General features: G+C 38.4%; 2 protein-coding genes across 3 annotated transcripts in view; one reads left to right on the forward strand and one right to left on the reverse strand.

The window, feature by feature from the left end:
• Positions 1-15,494, forward strand: part of LOC121737028 (protein prickle-like) — a 153,189-nt gene that overhangs the window by 68,113 nt on the left and 69,582 nt on the right. Inside the window, exons 4-5 of the mRNA XM_042128549.1 lie at positions 8,489-8,602; positions 9,256-9,384. Coding sequence (XP_041984483.1) covers positions 8,489-8,602; positions 9,256-9,384 — 243 coding nt within the window. The remainder of the gene's footprint in view (positions 1-8,488; positions 8,603-9,255; positions 9,385-15,494) is intronic.
• LOC121737031 (C-type mannose receptor 2-like) lies at positions 677-5,540 on the reverse strand. Of its 2 annotated transcripts, none has more exons than XM_042128554.1 (7): positions 5,510-5,540; positions 4,173-4,254; positions 3,938-4,051; positions 3,590-3,733; positions 2,986-3,180; positions 1,606-1,860; positions 677-1,261 (listed from the first exon to the last, which is right to left on the reverse strand). In XM_042128554.1, the coding sequence occupies exons 2-7, from the start codon at positions 4,210-4,212 to the stop codon at positions 1,095-1,097; spliced, it is 915 nt and encodes a 304-aa protein (XP_041984488.1). In that variant the 5' UTR covers positions 4,213-4,254; positions 5,510-5,540; the 3' UTR covers positions 677-1,094. The 2 variants fall into 2 exon arrangements, with proteins under 2 accessions (XP_041984488.1, XP_041984489.1); XM_042128555.1 differs by lacking the exon at positions 5,510-5,540 and adding an exon at positions 4,361-4,467 and having other exon boundaries at positions 4,173-4,276.

Raw genomic sequence — 15,494 nt, forward strand, 5'->3', positions numbered from 1 at the left:
GATTCGGGTGTTTTCGTGATTACGATAATGAGCGAAGATTTCAATGCGCATTATTAATTTGGGAGTACGTGGGGAGTACTGTACGAATTTATTATTTTAGTAAGGATTATGCAGTATGCACATTGGTCCCAAATTAATATAATTATTAAATTAAAGAGAATAATCATTATTCCTTCATAATAACGACGAACTTGACGACCTCTGGGGCTCAGTGGTGAGCGCGTTGGTAGCTCAAGACGGGGGTCGCGGGTTCGAATCCCGCCAACGGAACAAAAAGTTTTCAAAGTTCCTGGGTCATGGATGTGTATTAAATATCTGTTTAATATAATAAAAATCTTAAATATATGTAAAGTATAAAAGTATTAAATATATTTCCGTTGTCTGGTACCTGTAACACAAGTCCTTCAGGTACTTAGCACGGGGCCAGACTGACGTGGTGTGAAGCGTCCATAGATATTATTATTAAAAAAAAACCAAATATCGTTCAAAGTCATTCAGATATTATTATCAGTAAAATTTAGAAAAAAATGATGTTTTCTTCTTTTGTGGGAAATTTTTATGCTTTGTTAAACAAAATTTTATGAGAGGCCCAACCGAGGCACGCTACGTTGCTGGATTCAGTTGAGGGACATATTATTCCTCTAAACGGTACTTTAAATAAAATTAGTGCACGTCTTGTATCATGTCATGTATTTTGTATTCAGAGAGTTTGTATAGAGAGAAGTGTGTTTTAACTGCAGGCATGGCCACCATAGAAATGTTTCTACGGTAAAGAAGACAAAGTGAATTAGCAAAGAAAATCTGTCAGATTGTCCGCAAAAACTGTCAGCGTTTCTATTAATTCGCAGGGTGTAACAAAACTAAGTGATAATACTATAGGGTGTGTACGGGTGCCTTATATAGAGTTCGCTGTGAAAGTAGCAGCGCTGAAAGAGTAACTTTTTCTTTTCATCTTTGTATGGAAAAATTCAGGGTTGCTACTTTCACAGTGAACTCTATATAAGTAACACATAGTCCGAAAGTGTTATCACAAAGTTTTGTTACCCCCTGTATAGTGGCATGCTTAGTCTGCTGGTGTTAAATACTGTTCTTCATCATAACAAGCTGTCCACGGCCTTCTCGCACACGAACGGCGCGGGGTTCTCACAGAAGTAGTCGTCCAGTTCGCCATCTTGGTACATGGCTCCACAGGGCGAGCTTCCTCTTTTCCCCTCCGGCTGGCCCTTCTTCCAATTGAAGTACACGTCCTCCAACCTGGTTCCTGGGGACAGGAACATACCGGTCGATTCGGGTACGAAAGCCACGTGAAATTGGGAAGAGATCAGTTTATTTATCTGAGTAGTTTGCAATATACTGAGTAGCTATTGTATCCTTTATCGTGGGCTTTGAGACATTCCGTTATTTCTCAAAGCCTATTAATTTAATCAAGAAAATATTCCGTAACGAAAATAAACAACAGCCTTAAGAAATAGACAAATGGATTTAGAGATTAGCGCTTGCATGTTGCACTGTACAGTTTACACACCACATGTTTAGAGATTATATTATAGATTGTTATTAGTAATTTTCTTAGTACATAGTAATAAGTGAGAAGTGACATCCTACCGTGTACAGTAGTCCACACCCCATCCTTGTCGATGTCCGAAAACCCAAGGAACATGACGCTCTTAAATTTGGTGGTGATGGCGGCTCGGTCGAGGTTCTGCTTGAATAAGTCCTTCAGATGCATGGCCTCGTCCTTGTCGTTGGGGATGGCCAGGTATCCACCCTCAGCGGAGCACGCCTCGAAGGCTTTGGCCCAGGGGCGAGCCTGAGTGTGGAACTTGTAGCAATTGCCAGTCGTCTTGTACAATTTGTACTCTGGAATTTTCTTAGGTATAAGGCTTAGGCCAAACCTACGCGACCACGCGACTGCGAAGCGGGAGCGTCAATACAAAACACACATTTGACAACTTGTCTAAATAAACTGATCTCTTCCCAATTTCACGTGGCTTTCGTACCGGAATCGACCGGTATGTTCCTGACCCCAGGAACCAGGTTGGAGGACGTCTACTTCAATTGGAAGAAGGGCCAGCCAGAGGGGAAAAGAGGAAGCTCGCCCTGTGGAGCCATGTACCAAGATGGCGAACTGGACGACTACTTCTGTGAGAACCCCGCGCCGTTCGTGTGCGAGAAGGCCGTGGACAGCTTGTTATGATGATGTGTTTTGTATTGACGCTCCCGCTTCGCAGTCGCGTGGTCACGTAGGTTTGAACAAAGCATAAAGCATCATCGGTCCTGGGATTTTAATTACAAGGTATAACAAAAATAAGTGATAATACTTTTTTTTAATGTGATAAGGGGGCAAACGAGCAAACGGGTCACCTGATGGAAAGCAACTTCCGTCGCCCATGGACACTCGCAGCATCAGAAGAGCTACAGGTGCGTTGCCGGCCTATTAAGAGGGAATAGGGTAATAGGGGAGGGTAGGGATGGGGAGGGGATAGGGGAGGGTAGGGATGGGAAGGGAATAGGGGAGGGTAGGGAAGGGAATAGGATAGGGGATTGGGCCTCCGGTAAACTCACTCACTCGGCGAAACACAGCGCAAGCGCTGTTTCACGCCGGTTTTCTGTGAGAACGTGGTATTTCTCCGGTCGAGCCGGCCCATTCGTGCCGAAGCATGGCTCTCCCACGTATAAATATACTTGCTGGGTGTATTCCTTCTATAGACTTCACTGTGAAAGTAGCAGCGTTAAAAGATATATATTTTTTGTGATTTGTATAGGCAAGCGCCGCATCATGAATTTTTGCATACAAAGATGAAATAAGTTACTCTTTCAACGCTGCACTTTCACAGCATACTCTCTCATACCCATACAAACCATAAACTATAAAGAATTATCGCTTAGTTTTGTTACAACATGTATCATTCGGGAAACCCATGCAGCTTTTTCGATTTTACGTATTAGCCAATCGACCGAAAGCTATAAACAAGGAAGTAAAACCGTTGTCGGATGTGCCGCACTCGTTGAGGGGGACGAAGCTGCCGGCTTTCTTGTAGCAGACGTAGGGTAGGACCTGGGAGCACTGGACGTCGGCGATGGAGCCGGTGGGGTCCAGAACTATGCAGCTCTCGCCGTTCTTGTAGTTGTCCGGCTCCGTAGCCATCCACCCCACTGACATCCGCGATAGCGGGATTCCTGGATTTCATTAAATTGTAACGTTACCAGACCAAAGAGAGAGATAGATAAGCACTTTTTTGGTTTATTGGTGGTACTAAAATTGTAGCTCACCACATTGGATATACGTACCGAATGTGGCAAACGATTAAGAACTTTAAAAGTTCTTGGCAAAAATTGAAGGTCTCCCTTTGCATCTCTTTGGTGTGTCGAGGAGTGAGCAAGGCGGGAGTACTTACGCGTTTGGGGGCGCGCTATTGGCAGAACAGTGATCAGATCGTAATAACGATCAGACATTGAGACATTTTTTTAGAGCCTATGCTATCCCACTGCTGGGCAAAGGCGCCTTCCCTAAGGTCTTTCATCTATTTCGTTCTAATGCCACCGCAATTTGATTCGCCAATTGGAAATCTCATTTTGGCTCCTGTACCTTCAATTGAGAAGTAGTCTCCCTTGGAGTAGTGTGCGCTGGTGCCCGTGTACACGCCGCACGCCAAGTCCAGTCCCGCTCTGTTCATCAACCCTACCATCGCTATCGTGACGTTCGTGTTTATAGGCGAAGCGAGCACGGCGCCAGAAAATATTTTTATGTTATAGATGACCGGTGAATCTCGTACGAGTATTATATATAAACCTTCCTTGGACTTCCAGGAATATTTAAATACTAAAATTAGCCCAATTCGCGAGTTTCAATTGAGACGAACAAAGTTTCAATTGAAAGAATATCCTAAACCATAATAGTAAGTATTTGTAGTCTGATTCTCAATAAGTTTCTTACCTTCTAAGTCACAGCGCACCCTCGCGTCGTTCCACGTGGCAGGTATCTTGTGGACTTTGAACCATCCCCCCGTTCCTTCGTGGTAGCTGTAGTCGAACCGGTACTGACTGCCGTCTAAAGTTTCCATTAACTTACTGGTTAGTTTTACGAGTTTAAAAAATCCGTCAATGCTTCTTAAATATTCATGATATGGGAATGTTAAAAGTGCTTCTTAAATATTCATGAAATAACTCACCAACAACTACGCTCAGGGCCCAAAGAAGTAGCACGATCATGACTGTTCCTAGACTAGCGACGGTACCACAATACGATTCTGCCTGCGAAGGTAATTCGTTTAATACCTCGATCGTGGGAATCGCAGCCACAATAGATTTTCAATTGTTATGCGGCAGTCGGGTGCCGCTTGGGGATTGACATGTTAATGGTATCTAACAATATAACGAATGTACAGACTTGCAGAGTCTATGAACACTCCTACTAGATCTAGGATCTAGAAGAAGTATTCCCCCTCCAGGAATAGAGGCCCCACTCCAGATTTACCTAGGCCATCACTGTACACGTCTCTCACAATCGCAACGCTCAATGGAATAGGCAACGGCAGCCCTACAAATACATGCTGTGTCTCACCTTTGGTCTTCTCTTCTTCTCACTTCAACAGAAAACTTTCTCATTACTTGCTGTGTAGCCCTTTCGTCACGACAAGGCTTGGGGGGAAGAGGAAACCCTAATTAAAATCTGAATATAACCACAATATAACCATTAACCAACTAAATTGAAATACTTGTCAACGATCATATTTTATGACCGGTTACGGCAGATAGCACGAAAATATTTCATTAACTCTGAACAATTAAAAGACGGACGTTAAATAAATTTATGACTTTATTAATGTCTCTTTTAATTTAAAAATCGGCTTCTTTTTAATTATTTTATGCTAAAATCACCTAAAAAGAACATAAATTCTTTAAGCCTGTACAAAACAAGCATAAACATTAAAATGTGACAGCTAATTAATATTTTGTACCTAAAGGCCAACAATTACAGATTGGCCGATCGGTCCGTCCAAACAGTATATCATCCGCCAAACGAAGTTCAAAACGGGAATTAGCCTCCATCCACAGATACCGTACCGTTTATCTCCCCTCGACCAACAGGAAAAATCAGCGCTCGTTGCGGACATTAATTTGCTGTCATAATAGGGGAAGTAACATGAGTAACACAAAAAACTGATTATGTGAGATTACTCACTAAGCTGGCCGAGATGTCAAAAAGTTATATAGTGTATTTATAGCTTGAATATGTATTAATGTATATATGTGTTTAAAAAACTGTGTTATTTTATTTAGTATACAGTACTTGCTTGTGTATGTATGTATGTATGTATTTATTTTATTTAGTATGTATGTATTAGCTATTTGATTGATATAAGATTAGCTTGGCGAGGCAGGTGAAACATTAATGAAGGTTTTGACATAGGCTTGATACATTATATGTCTGTTGCAAACACTTTATTTAGTTACAGTTAAGTAATTAATAGACGTCTCTGAGAGCAGCAGTAAAAGAGCACCTTACCCGTGTCGAAGATCCAGCCCTTCCGACGGCGGACGAGGAATGCTTTCGTTCCAACATGCTATATTATATACATGGCGATTTAACGGCCATTTACATTACATGATATTATGTATTGTTATTTGTTTAATACAATTTAAATAACATGTTTAATATAATACGCAATATGTTCTCTAATATAGAGTACTCATATTAGAGTACTAGGGTACGTATAGAGTATTAGAGTATATAAATACTTAGGTGTTGCCCGCAACTTCGTCACGGCGGAATATGTTTATCGTATTTATTCCGGGATGAAACTATTTTATGTCCTTTCCCGGAAATTTTACATACCTAATTCCATCAAAATCGCTTGGGTTTAATCGAGAAGATACACTTTCGCGCTTAATAAAATTAGTCTAATTTTTTATGGATTTAAGGGATCTCAAAAAAAAATAAACTTCTGCCAGCACTCTCGGTGCTGGCAGAAGTATATTTTTTTATGAAATAAAGGGGCAATCGAGCAAACGGGTCACCTGATGGCAAGCAACTTCTGTCGCCCATGGACACTCGCAACATCAGAAGAGCTGCAGCTGCGTTGCCGGCCTTTTAAAAGGGAATAGGGTAGAGCATTGGGCCTCCGGTAAACTCACTCACTCGGCGAAACACAGCGCAAGCGCTGTTTCACGCCGGTTTTCTGTGAGCCCGTGGTATTTCTCCGGTCGAGCCAGCCCATTCGTGCCGAAGCATGGCTCTACTACGTAAATACGTAATAATAAATATTACTTTACTCCGGCTGTTACCTCCTCCGTCCTACAAATTTTTCGATCGGGTCGTCTATCTTCATGACAGGGTTTTTGGTATAAATGTTAAACGTGCTAGGTCAACATTTTTTACTCATAGCCCATCCGAAAGTTACACAAGTTGGCGAAAAACGCCGCTGAAGACCGCTTTTAACTTAAAAAAACTTGGCTTAACCCTTGTTTTATATGTCTGTGCCACAACCATAGTTAAAAACTTAAAAAGGAAATTAAAAGAGTTCAACAGTGTCCAATCTCTCTTAATCGAGAAGTCGCGATACACCACATTTGTTACAGCTCGCTGCGCTTATCAGCAAAACATCCTACGAGCTAGCTATTATTTGTAATAGCAATATTAAGTACATATTATTATTATATCATATTATTATTATATCATATTATAATATTATGTAGTAATCATATTTATTTGTATCAATAAAACTGTTTATTTTAAGACTGCGGCGTCTTATATCTTTAAAATCTTATTACCCCAACACTGTTTATAAGAATCTAGTCTGGTTCCTATCAAACAGGGTGTATTCTCATACACATCAAAATTGAAAATATTGTTTTTTTTTTACTTGACATTCGATTTGATATAATTTCTATTTGTAGCCCTAACTTTTCTTAAACGGGATATTATTAAATGCACATCAGAATAATTTTGCAGCACACTACCTTAACTCGGCTAATTAACTGAATGCATACCAGAAAAACTAATGCTGATCAAAAAAAAACAATTGATTAACTGAACATGTCCTTCAAAAAAAACTTAAACATCATACAAAACTAGACGACCTTTATAACCGAATTCACACCAAAAATATGGTTCATACATGGGATATATTATTTGTAAAACTAAAATTTAAATTGTTTATCAAAAATACTAACTTGCACTCTAAATTGGACAATCTTACAACGGAATTTCTAAAAACGATATCGAAAGGTGCACCACAATAAAATCAATTTCTATTATCAAAACAAGTCTACAAATTGACAAATCGTGCAACTAAAATATTTTTAGCCTAACTTTATTATCTTTTTATTTCTCTGTTTTACTGAAAAACATGTTGGGGCCTCCTCATCTAACGCCGCACTCACTCCTTTGCGCTCGCTCTTTACTCTTTAGCGACCACAAATATATCTTGATCTATTTCTACGTTAGCGACAAAGATTTTTGGTAATTATGATGAGATATGGTGAAAGATTTTATCATTCCAAAACTATGTAATTTAAGTTTCTTGATAAAAATTAAGAAAAATTATCAAAATTTACTACTGTAATGTAATTGTATGAGTTAATAAATTTATTAATGATTCTTAAATAATTAATAGTAATTTTGGCCCAATACGACTTTATTGGGTTAGGTTAGATGGCTAAGGCGGGAGCGTAGCGCAGCGTAGCTCCCGCCTTAGCCATCGTGGTTATTTTTTTGTGAACCACCTAAAAGTAGGAGCCCCGCGTCGCGGGGCTCCGTCGACTCATAATTGAAGCCAGTTGTTTTTTTCTTTTTTTTTTCTTTAGTAGCTTGTCAACCCCTAGAGTGCGATTCCTAAGCCGGAGGCTTAATTATTTTGCAATATATCGGTAAGGAACCCTTTGTGCGCGAATCCAACTCGCTCTTTGCCGATTGTTTATTATTATTGTTTATAAACCGAGTTACCATTCACTGTGCCAAAGTTTAGTCCATGTTAAGTTAGCACTTGATGATTTTATGGGTTCTTAATTATATGAACATAACAGATTAAATTGGGTTTTATTTAGAATAAATGATGTTCCTAAAAGTAATTTAGGTGATGGTTTTCCTTTAAAAAGTTGTAGTATGTTTGTTGAACTAAGGAATTGTTAGATATGCAATTTTAATAATAGTCATTCGTTCAGTAAAAGAGTTTTGCAAATAACTTTAAATAGTATGCTGAATTCGCATTATTTAGGGTGCATAATTAGTGTGCAAGTCAGTATTTTTGGTGAAACTTTCAAATATTTTGATCGAGAAAAGGGAATATACAGAAATTGATTTAAATACATGCTTTATTAAACTGGGACTGCATCAAAAGCATATCGCAGAATATATGTGTATGTACTATTTGTACTGTGAAAGACGTTTTAAGTTCTGTTAAAATTAAGTTAGATAATAAAACTTGTATAAACTACGGTCAAATACGCGACGTAAAGAACTAACAGCTGGATTTTATAATTCCAGGTGCACCTGTACTTCTCGGCGCTGCCGGAAGAGAAGGTGCCGTACGTGAACAGCGTGGGCGAGCGGTACCGCCTCAAGCAGCTGCTGCAGCAGCTCCCGCCGCAGGACAACGAGGTGAGCTGCTGTAGGCCTACTACGAAACCTTTAGAGACTCAAACAATCGACTGAGAATGCCGCGTCCTGCTCTAACAACATAATGTCTCGTTTGTTACAGTAGGACGCGGCATTCTGTACGATTGTTTGAGTCTCAAAATAGTTTCGTGGTACGGCCCCTGGTTACGGAAATACTTGGAAAATATTAGGAAAATACGACTTGTGGCACTTGGCCCTCTGCCCAAAAGATAGTAGAACCTAGTTTTTATTACATGCCTTATCGAAGTATGGATCATCTTGTCAGGCAATCATTTGATAATCCTGCACTGTCCTAACGTAGCCCTCAAAGCTGGGGCTTCACAAAGGCCTTGCTTGCTCTGTACTCTGGCTCTGTGCTCTGGCTCTAAAAACAATTTTGATATCAAATTGTTTTTAGTAATGTCATTAGCCATATTTACCACAAGCTTACAGTGGAGACAGTTCAGTCAGACTAGAGGGCTTTTTTGGGGTCCGCCAAAAAATTTCACTTCTCAAAAGAGTTTGAGAACATACCTTTAGTTTTTTTCTATCTCAGGTATCTATAGCTATATCACAAGGGCTTGGCTCTGGACGCGGAGGTTCCCTCTAACCCAGTAAAGCCAGTTCCTTATAACCCTGGTGCCGTCTATCCTCAGGTGCGGTACTGCCACTCGCTGTCGGACGAGGAGCGGAAGGAGTTGCGGTTGTTCAGCGCGCAAAGGAAGCGCGAGGCGCTCGGCCGCGGGCAGGCGAGGCAGCTCCACGCGCCGCAGCCATGTGATAGGGTGAGTACTGCTTGACTCTCTAGGATAGACCCACAACACTAGGATGTACTATCAGAGAAGTGATCTGTCGGTTGGGTTTGACGTAACGCGACCAAACTACGTAGGTTATATGGCCAAGTCATCATGTATTAACTTAAAATAATGGAATGACGGTTATACGGCCGAAAGTGGGGTTAGGAAACAGTAATTCGTCGGCTCACATACATATTTTTTGACTTAACATCCCTGTTACAAGATTGCGATTATAGTTGACCCGGTGAACTTATAACTTTATCGTATCACTTTCCTCGTAATAAATACACCTTGCCTGGACTCCGCGAATATTTCAAGAATCAAGACTAAAATTATCTAAATCTGTTTAGTCGTTATCGAGTTTTTGAGGAACTAACGAAATCTAAAAATTCATTTTGTACATTATATGTACAGGTGGGACGACGATCTCCGCTTAGTTGCAGGCCCATGTTGGATGCGAGTAGCAGGAGATCGGTCATCTTGGCGTTCATTGAGAGAGGCTTATGTCCAGCAGTGGACGACTATAGGCTGATATGATGTACATTATATGTACTACAAAACGAATTTTAGAATAAAATAAGACGTAAATTTCCGAAACCCAAGGGTTCATAAATTATAACATCATTCCAAAGAAAATAAACATGTTGCTAAAATATTTCGCATTGCCTTTACAGATGTGTTTTGTAATTGAACGATTACTCAGTGTCACGGCGTACATTTTTAATATTCACATGTTTGCCTTCGAGGACGCATAAGTAAGGGTTTCTTTTAAAGCTTTCTAGGGTTCCGTAGGCACTTGAAACATTCACAAAGTACCCAGCTACGTCTGGTACTTATGGAACCTAACGTGCGTGGGTACGTTTCGCACTTGACCGGTTTTCATTTTTCATTTTCATAGCATTGAACAATTTTTTAAACCCAATTATTTTCTTTAAATGCACTTTAAATTATATTCTACTATAGAATATAATTCCTACACGACAGTGTAAAAAACTATTTCAAATAATATATATTGTATCTTATTTCATACTCTATTTTCCTGTTTTTTTGTTTTTTTTTTCTGCCTAATTTAACGTGATTATTGAGATATAAAAGGCGGGCATAATTAATTGCTTTGAACATCATCAACGGGTTTATAACAGCTATAGAGTTGTTTATTACTCGTATAATAATGCCCATTTACATAATATTTATAAATGTACTAGTGTCACTTATCAGACACCAGCATGAAGACAATTCATTGAAAGACCAAGATAGTTTTTTGGGGGTCCTTAAAAATGTCACTTCTAAAAAATGTTCCATCATCAAAATGTTTTCTTTTGTATTTTTCCCACTATTACTTAACACAGCTGGTAAAATTAAGAATAACATTTTTAAGATTACTAAATACAAAACAAACTTTTATTACAAAAGATAATTATATTTTATGAATAGTGATTCAAAAGCTTTCTCTCTCAAATTCGCTGTCCAAAATAAGTATTATTTTTTATCAACTCCTTAAGAACTCTAAATGGCTTTAGTTAAAACTTTAAATTTAAAAGTAATGAGTGACAATAAAGATAGATAATAGAAGCCTCTGTCGTGTATACTTTCATTTACTTTAGATAACATTTATTAATACATTCATTTTAGATCATTTGGCTTTATTTCTCATCAGTAATTTGGATTGTGAATTGTTTAGTCTAATAGAAATCTTCCCGGCTCAACCAGTCCACTTAATCAATAATTAACTTTAGCCGACGTTAGTGAATTTGGCGCTACTTGGAATTCCAGTTTGAGGTGTAATAAATGTCTGATTTATTCATTTCATTATGTTGTTAACGAACCTCGTTTATATGACCACAAATAATAATCGGATCATTATAAACTAGAGTCGAATATGTAAAGCTGTTCTCTCTAATCTCAGTTAATCACTTTGATAAAAACTATAATTAAATATTGATAATTTATATTATATTATCTAAACTATCAATCCGTTGCGTAAAAATTGTTTCTCGCGCGGGAACCGTACATTTTCCGGGATGAAATGTATCCTATGTCCTCTCTCGAGGCTCAAAGTAACTTCATACGCAATTTCATGAACATAGGCTGAGTGGATGAAGGGTTAAGAGGTAACAGACAAGCACACATTTATAATATTAGTGTGGATAATGGTGATTAATAATTTCGAGACTTTTCAGGGATAAAAACTATAAAATTATCTCTTATTACCTGTGTTTGTATCTTTCAGCTGCAGCAAAGATTATTCACGTTTCTATCAAAGTAGCTCGTCCCGTCTTATTTAAGAAAAACTCGAAAATTCTCATTAAAAGAACCATTATTTAAACGGAACGTTTATTTTAAAAACTTTAACAATTCAAGAAAATGGAAACTTTTCGGCCGACTGTCTTAATTGTTACGACTTTTATTGTTCCCCTTCAATCCAGAGGTGAATTCTGCCCCCCGTTTGACCCCCGAGGGGTGAAATTAAAAGTCCTTAACAAATTGTAATTGGAGAAGTCGGGCTCTTATTGTTACTTTCGTTGGGTCTATTAGTTAACGAGCTGAACGCATCTGATTGTCGCTGCTCAAATTGCAAAAGATAACCTTTGAACTAAAAACTGAAAATGTTATATCCAATGGAAACCGTAGGGTTTGTCCGGAAATAAGATTACTTATCCTTAGATACTTTAGTTAATTGACAATTGACATTAAGAAACCGCAGTCACAGTACATTTTTACTCTATAGAAAGTAGCCTAGTGTTCATAATCTTACTCGAAATCGATACTGTAGTTTTAGGGCCTATTTAATGTAATCTGTTCGATTTCATTTATCCCATCTTTATAATTTATTGTATTAGGTACCTGCTTTAAATTACATCTGTTGTTTAGGTCATAAATAGTGTAATAAGACAGAATCTGCAACCGCAAGCTGCAATACGTTGAAAAGAAAATGTTTACTGTGACTCTGTGAGGAGGCGGGAGGCGCGGGAAACGGCACACTCAGCGAAATGCTACTGATAGTGACGAACCACACTCTAGGTCGATTATTATTATTGACATGATATTTTTAAAGCGATAATTTTGTAAAGACTATTTGAGGGATGCATTGATACACCAAAGTTTTCAAGATAGAGTGGTGTGGTAGAGCGATTGTGAAAAGCAAAGGAAATTCCCATTAAAAGTACTGTAATAATTTATGTAGATATTATTTTGTTCCTAAGAGTGTGAAGTTACTGAAGTATCATAGAATTAATAGTTAGTACATTGATAATGTGTTATAATTGGTGAGGCTTGATAGCGCTCAAAGCAATTTGAAAAAATCCCCCTAAATAATATATTTATAACAAACTCCATTTATGAAGTCCCCATCGATAATGTCCCATCTCTATAAATTTGCAAGCCAAAGCAGACGTCGGCGAAAATCGGCGATTGTGTGCAAACTCGCCGACAGTAGCCACAGTGCCGACATCGCCGACACTCACCGACACTAGCCGACAGTCGCCGACACAGACATATTGCTCCTTAAGATCGTCAAATCTCATTTAAGTTTGAATAACAGAAGTTGGATAACTATCAACACAGGAGATTGTGTACCTATCCAAACTAATATTATATTACAAATTGTGTACCTATCCAAACTAATATTATATTACAAATATACGAAAATCTGTCTGTCTGTCTGCCTTTTCACGACCAAACCGCTGAACCGATTTTGCTGAAATTTGGTATGAAGATACTTTGGGTTCCGGGAATGGACATAGGATACGTTTATCTTGGAAAAATGTATGGTTCCCACGAGATAAACTAATTTTGGCGCAACGGAGTTGCGGGCGTCATGTAGTACCTAATACATAATATTTTAAGTTGGCTTGATTAACAGCTGAACTCGATAAAATATTTTAATAAATAATAAAATACGTTTAATTCAGGTAAGCCATAGAAAAAAATCTTAAACTGGAAGGAAATAATTAATTTATATATTTGCCACCCTCTGGTGCACCGGATACATGCACGTGTGCATGGACTCAGTGCTTCAGGAGGGAGCTGTCCAGCTTATCACTGAGTTTTGTGCTTATCAAGTTTGAAAATAGACCAACACTACTCAACTTTCTCGTACAGCACACAACCAAACGCGCTATCGAAGTTAGCCTGAAAGTATATGAGTTTTCTTCCTGTGAAATGCAATTCATATCTCGGTCGGAAGATCTTCCTTTGATGTTCTCAAGCATACATACATTATACAGCGTAATGTCAGCACATTTGCCGGTTCAGCTAGTACTATTATAATTTTGCCGTCTCCCCGCAGCTAATGTTTATCCAGCGTGAAATTTTACGGGTTTTCTCCTCAAAATTAACCATCCCCTTGCATTCGACCACAAATCGTGGAAACATAAATTAGACGACTCTCGACAGCCGCGAAGACGGAAGACGAGATCTCAGTCGCGGGTCATTGAACCCAAGGGGAGGGGGGAAGGGGGGGTCCTCTCAACTGTAAAATTAAAGTTGAGATGAGCAGTCGTTGTGGTTTTTGCGATCTTATTGTATGTCTATAGAAATTAGAAATTGGGAATGAGGAAAAGGGAAGAAATTAATCGCTTTTAATTTCTGTACTATCCATACTACATAATATAAATGCGACAGTATGTCCGTCTGAGGAGTTTGCGGGAATATAACATTTTGTGACTAGCAGTGGTTTAGTCTAAGCCACCTCTAAGCCGCAGTGCTGTGGCTTGGCCCTATCTATGGTTTAAATCTAAACTTTAGACGTAACAGTGCGGTGAGGCATCGCATCGTAAAAATCTAGTGTTGCTGTGCAAATTATGATGTTGTTTTTGCTTTACGCCTGGCCCATAGGCCTTATAGTCACCCCTCCTATATTTAAAAGACTCCGTTGATTCACCAAAAGCCAAGTTAGTAGCAATGTGTTGGCAACAGAAGCAGTTAAGTAATTCGGTAAGTGGTAACGCTTGCTCAACAACAGTGAGTCAGCTGTTACTGGCTCTCACGACTCTATCAGATGACCAGCTGATAACCAGGGCTGTCAGACGGATGGAGTAACCAAAAAGCCGGATTATTTGGTTTCTTGTCCGGATAACGAAATTGTCCGGCTTTTGATATATTCTATCAAAAGCCGGACAAATTTGTTATCCGTATATTTATATATTTTGATAAATTATACTGATTTAGCTATTTACGGGTCCTTCCCGTTTCATACCACTTATTTTTCATACCGCGGTATGAAACAGCGAAGTACTGTTTTTGAATTGCCTGTTTCATACCGGCGTCCGAAACAGCGAAGACCTTTTTTGAATTAGTCGATTCGTACCGCAGCGCAGATTTTAGTACAGTCAAGCTCAAAATATCTATAAATAAATAACTAAACGTTTATTCTGCCACAATTAAATGTTACACAATATATTACTTAATATACAGAACTGATATAAACTAATAAATATATTCTACAGCTAATTCATACATTAAAAACATTAAAGGTAAAAAAAAGAAAATAAAAAACAATTAATGTATTAAGCACAATTATAGCACGGCAGTGTAACACCCAAGTGTGCAGAAACGGAGACCACTCAGGTTAAGACGACCGAACAGTCGTCCCTGATCTTCCGTGGACCCCTAATTTTCGGGCAGAGGACAAGCAGATGGAAGTTGTAATATAACATATTAGAAGCTGTATTATATTATCTGTATTGTATTTCTAAAAGTATTAATAAAAAAATAATAATTTTATAGCCGACTTAAGTCTTATGACCAAACTAAACTAGCACTGTTTTTAATTTTGGCGCCTTAACAACAATAGGGGTGTATTTAGGAAATATATTTATTTTACAGATTTAGTTACACCTAAAAAATTTTTTTTTAATTTAAATTAAAACAAACACTTAAATTTCCCGCTAAAACTCTAAAGTTCATCATGACGTCGCTATGACGTCACAGTCCTCCAAACAACAAAAATCTTTGTATGGGTTTGACATCGAAATGTCACTGTCACACACAATGTTTTGGTGATCGTGACGTTACACTCTGTGATGACTGTTTGCGATCACGTGACATTGCGGATTAAATATTTACTTTTTATTTAATAAAATAAAAAAATATTATAA

The sequence above is a fragment of the Aricia agestis genome, chromosome 20, assembly GCF_905147365.1.
Source record: "Aricia agestis chromosome 20, ilAriAges1.1, whole genome shotgun sequence".
Taxonomy (NCBI): Eukaryota; Metazoa; Arthropoda; class Insecta; order Lepidoptera; family Lycaenidae; genus Aricia; species Aricia agestis.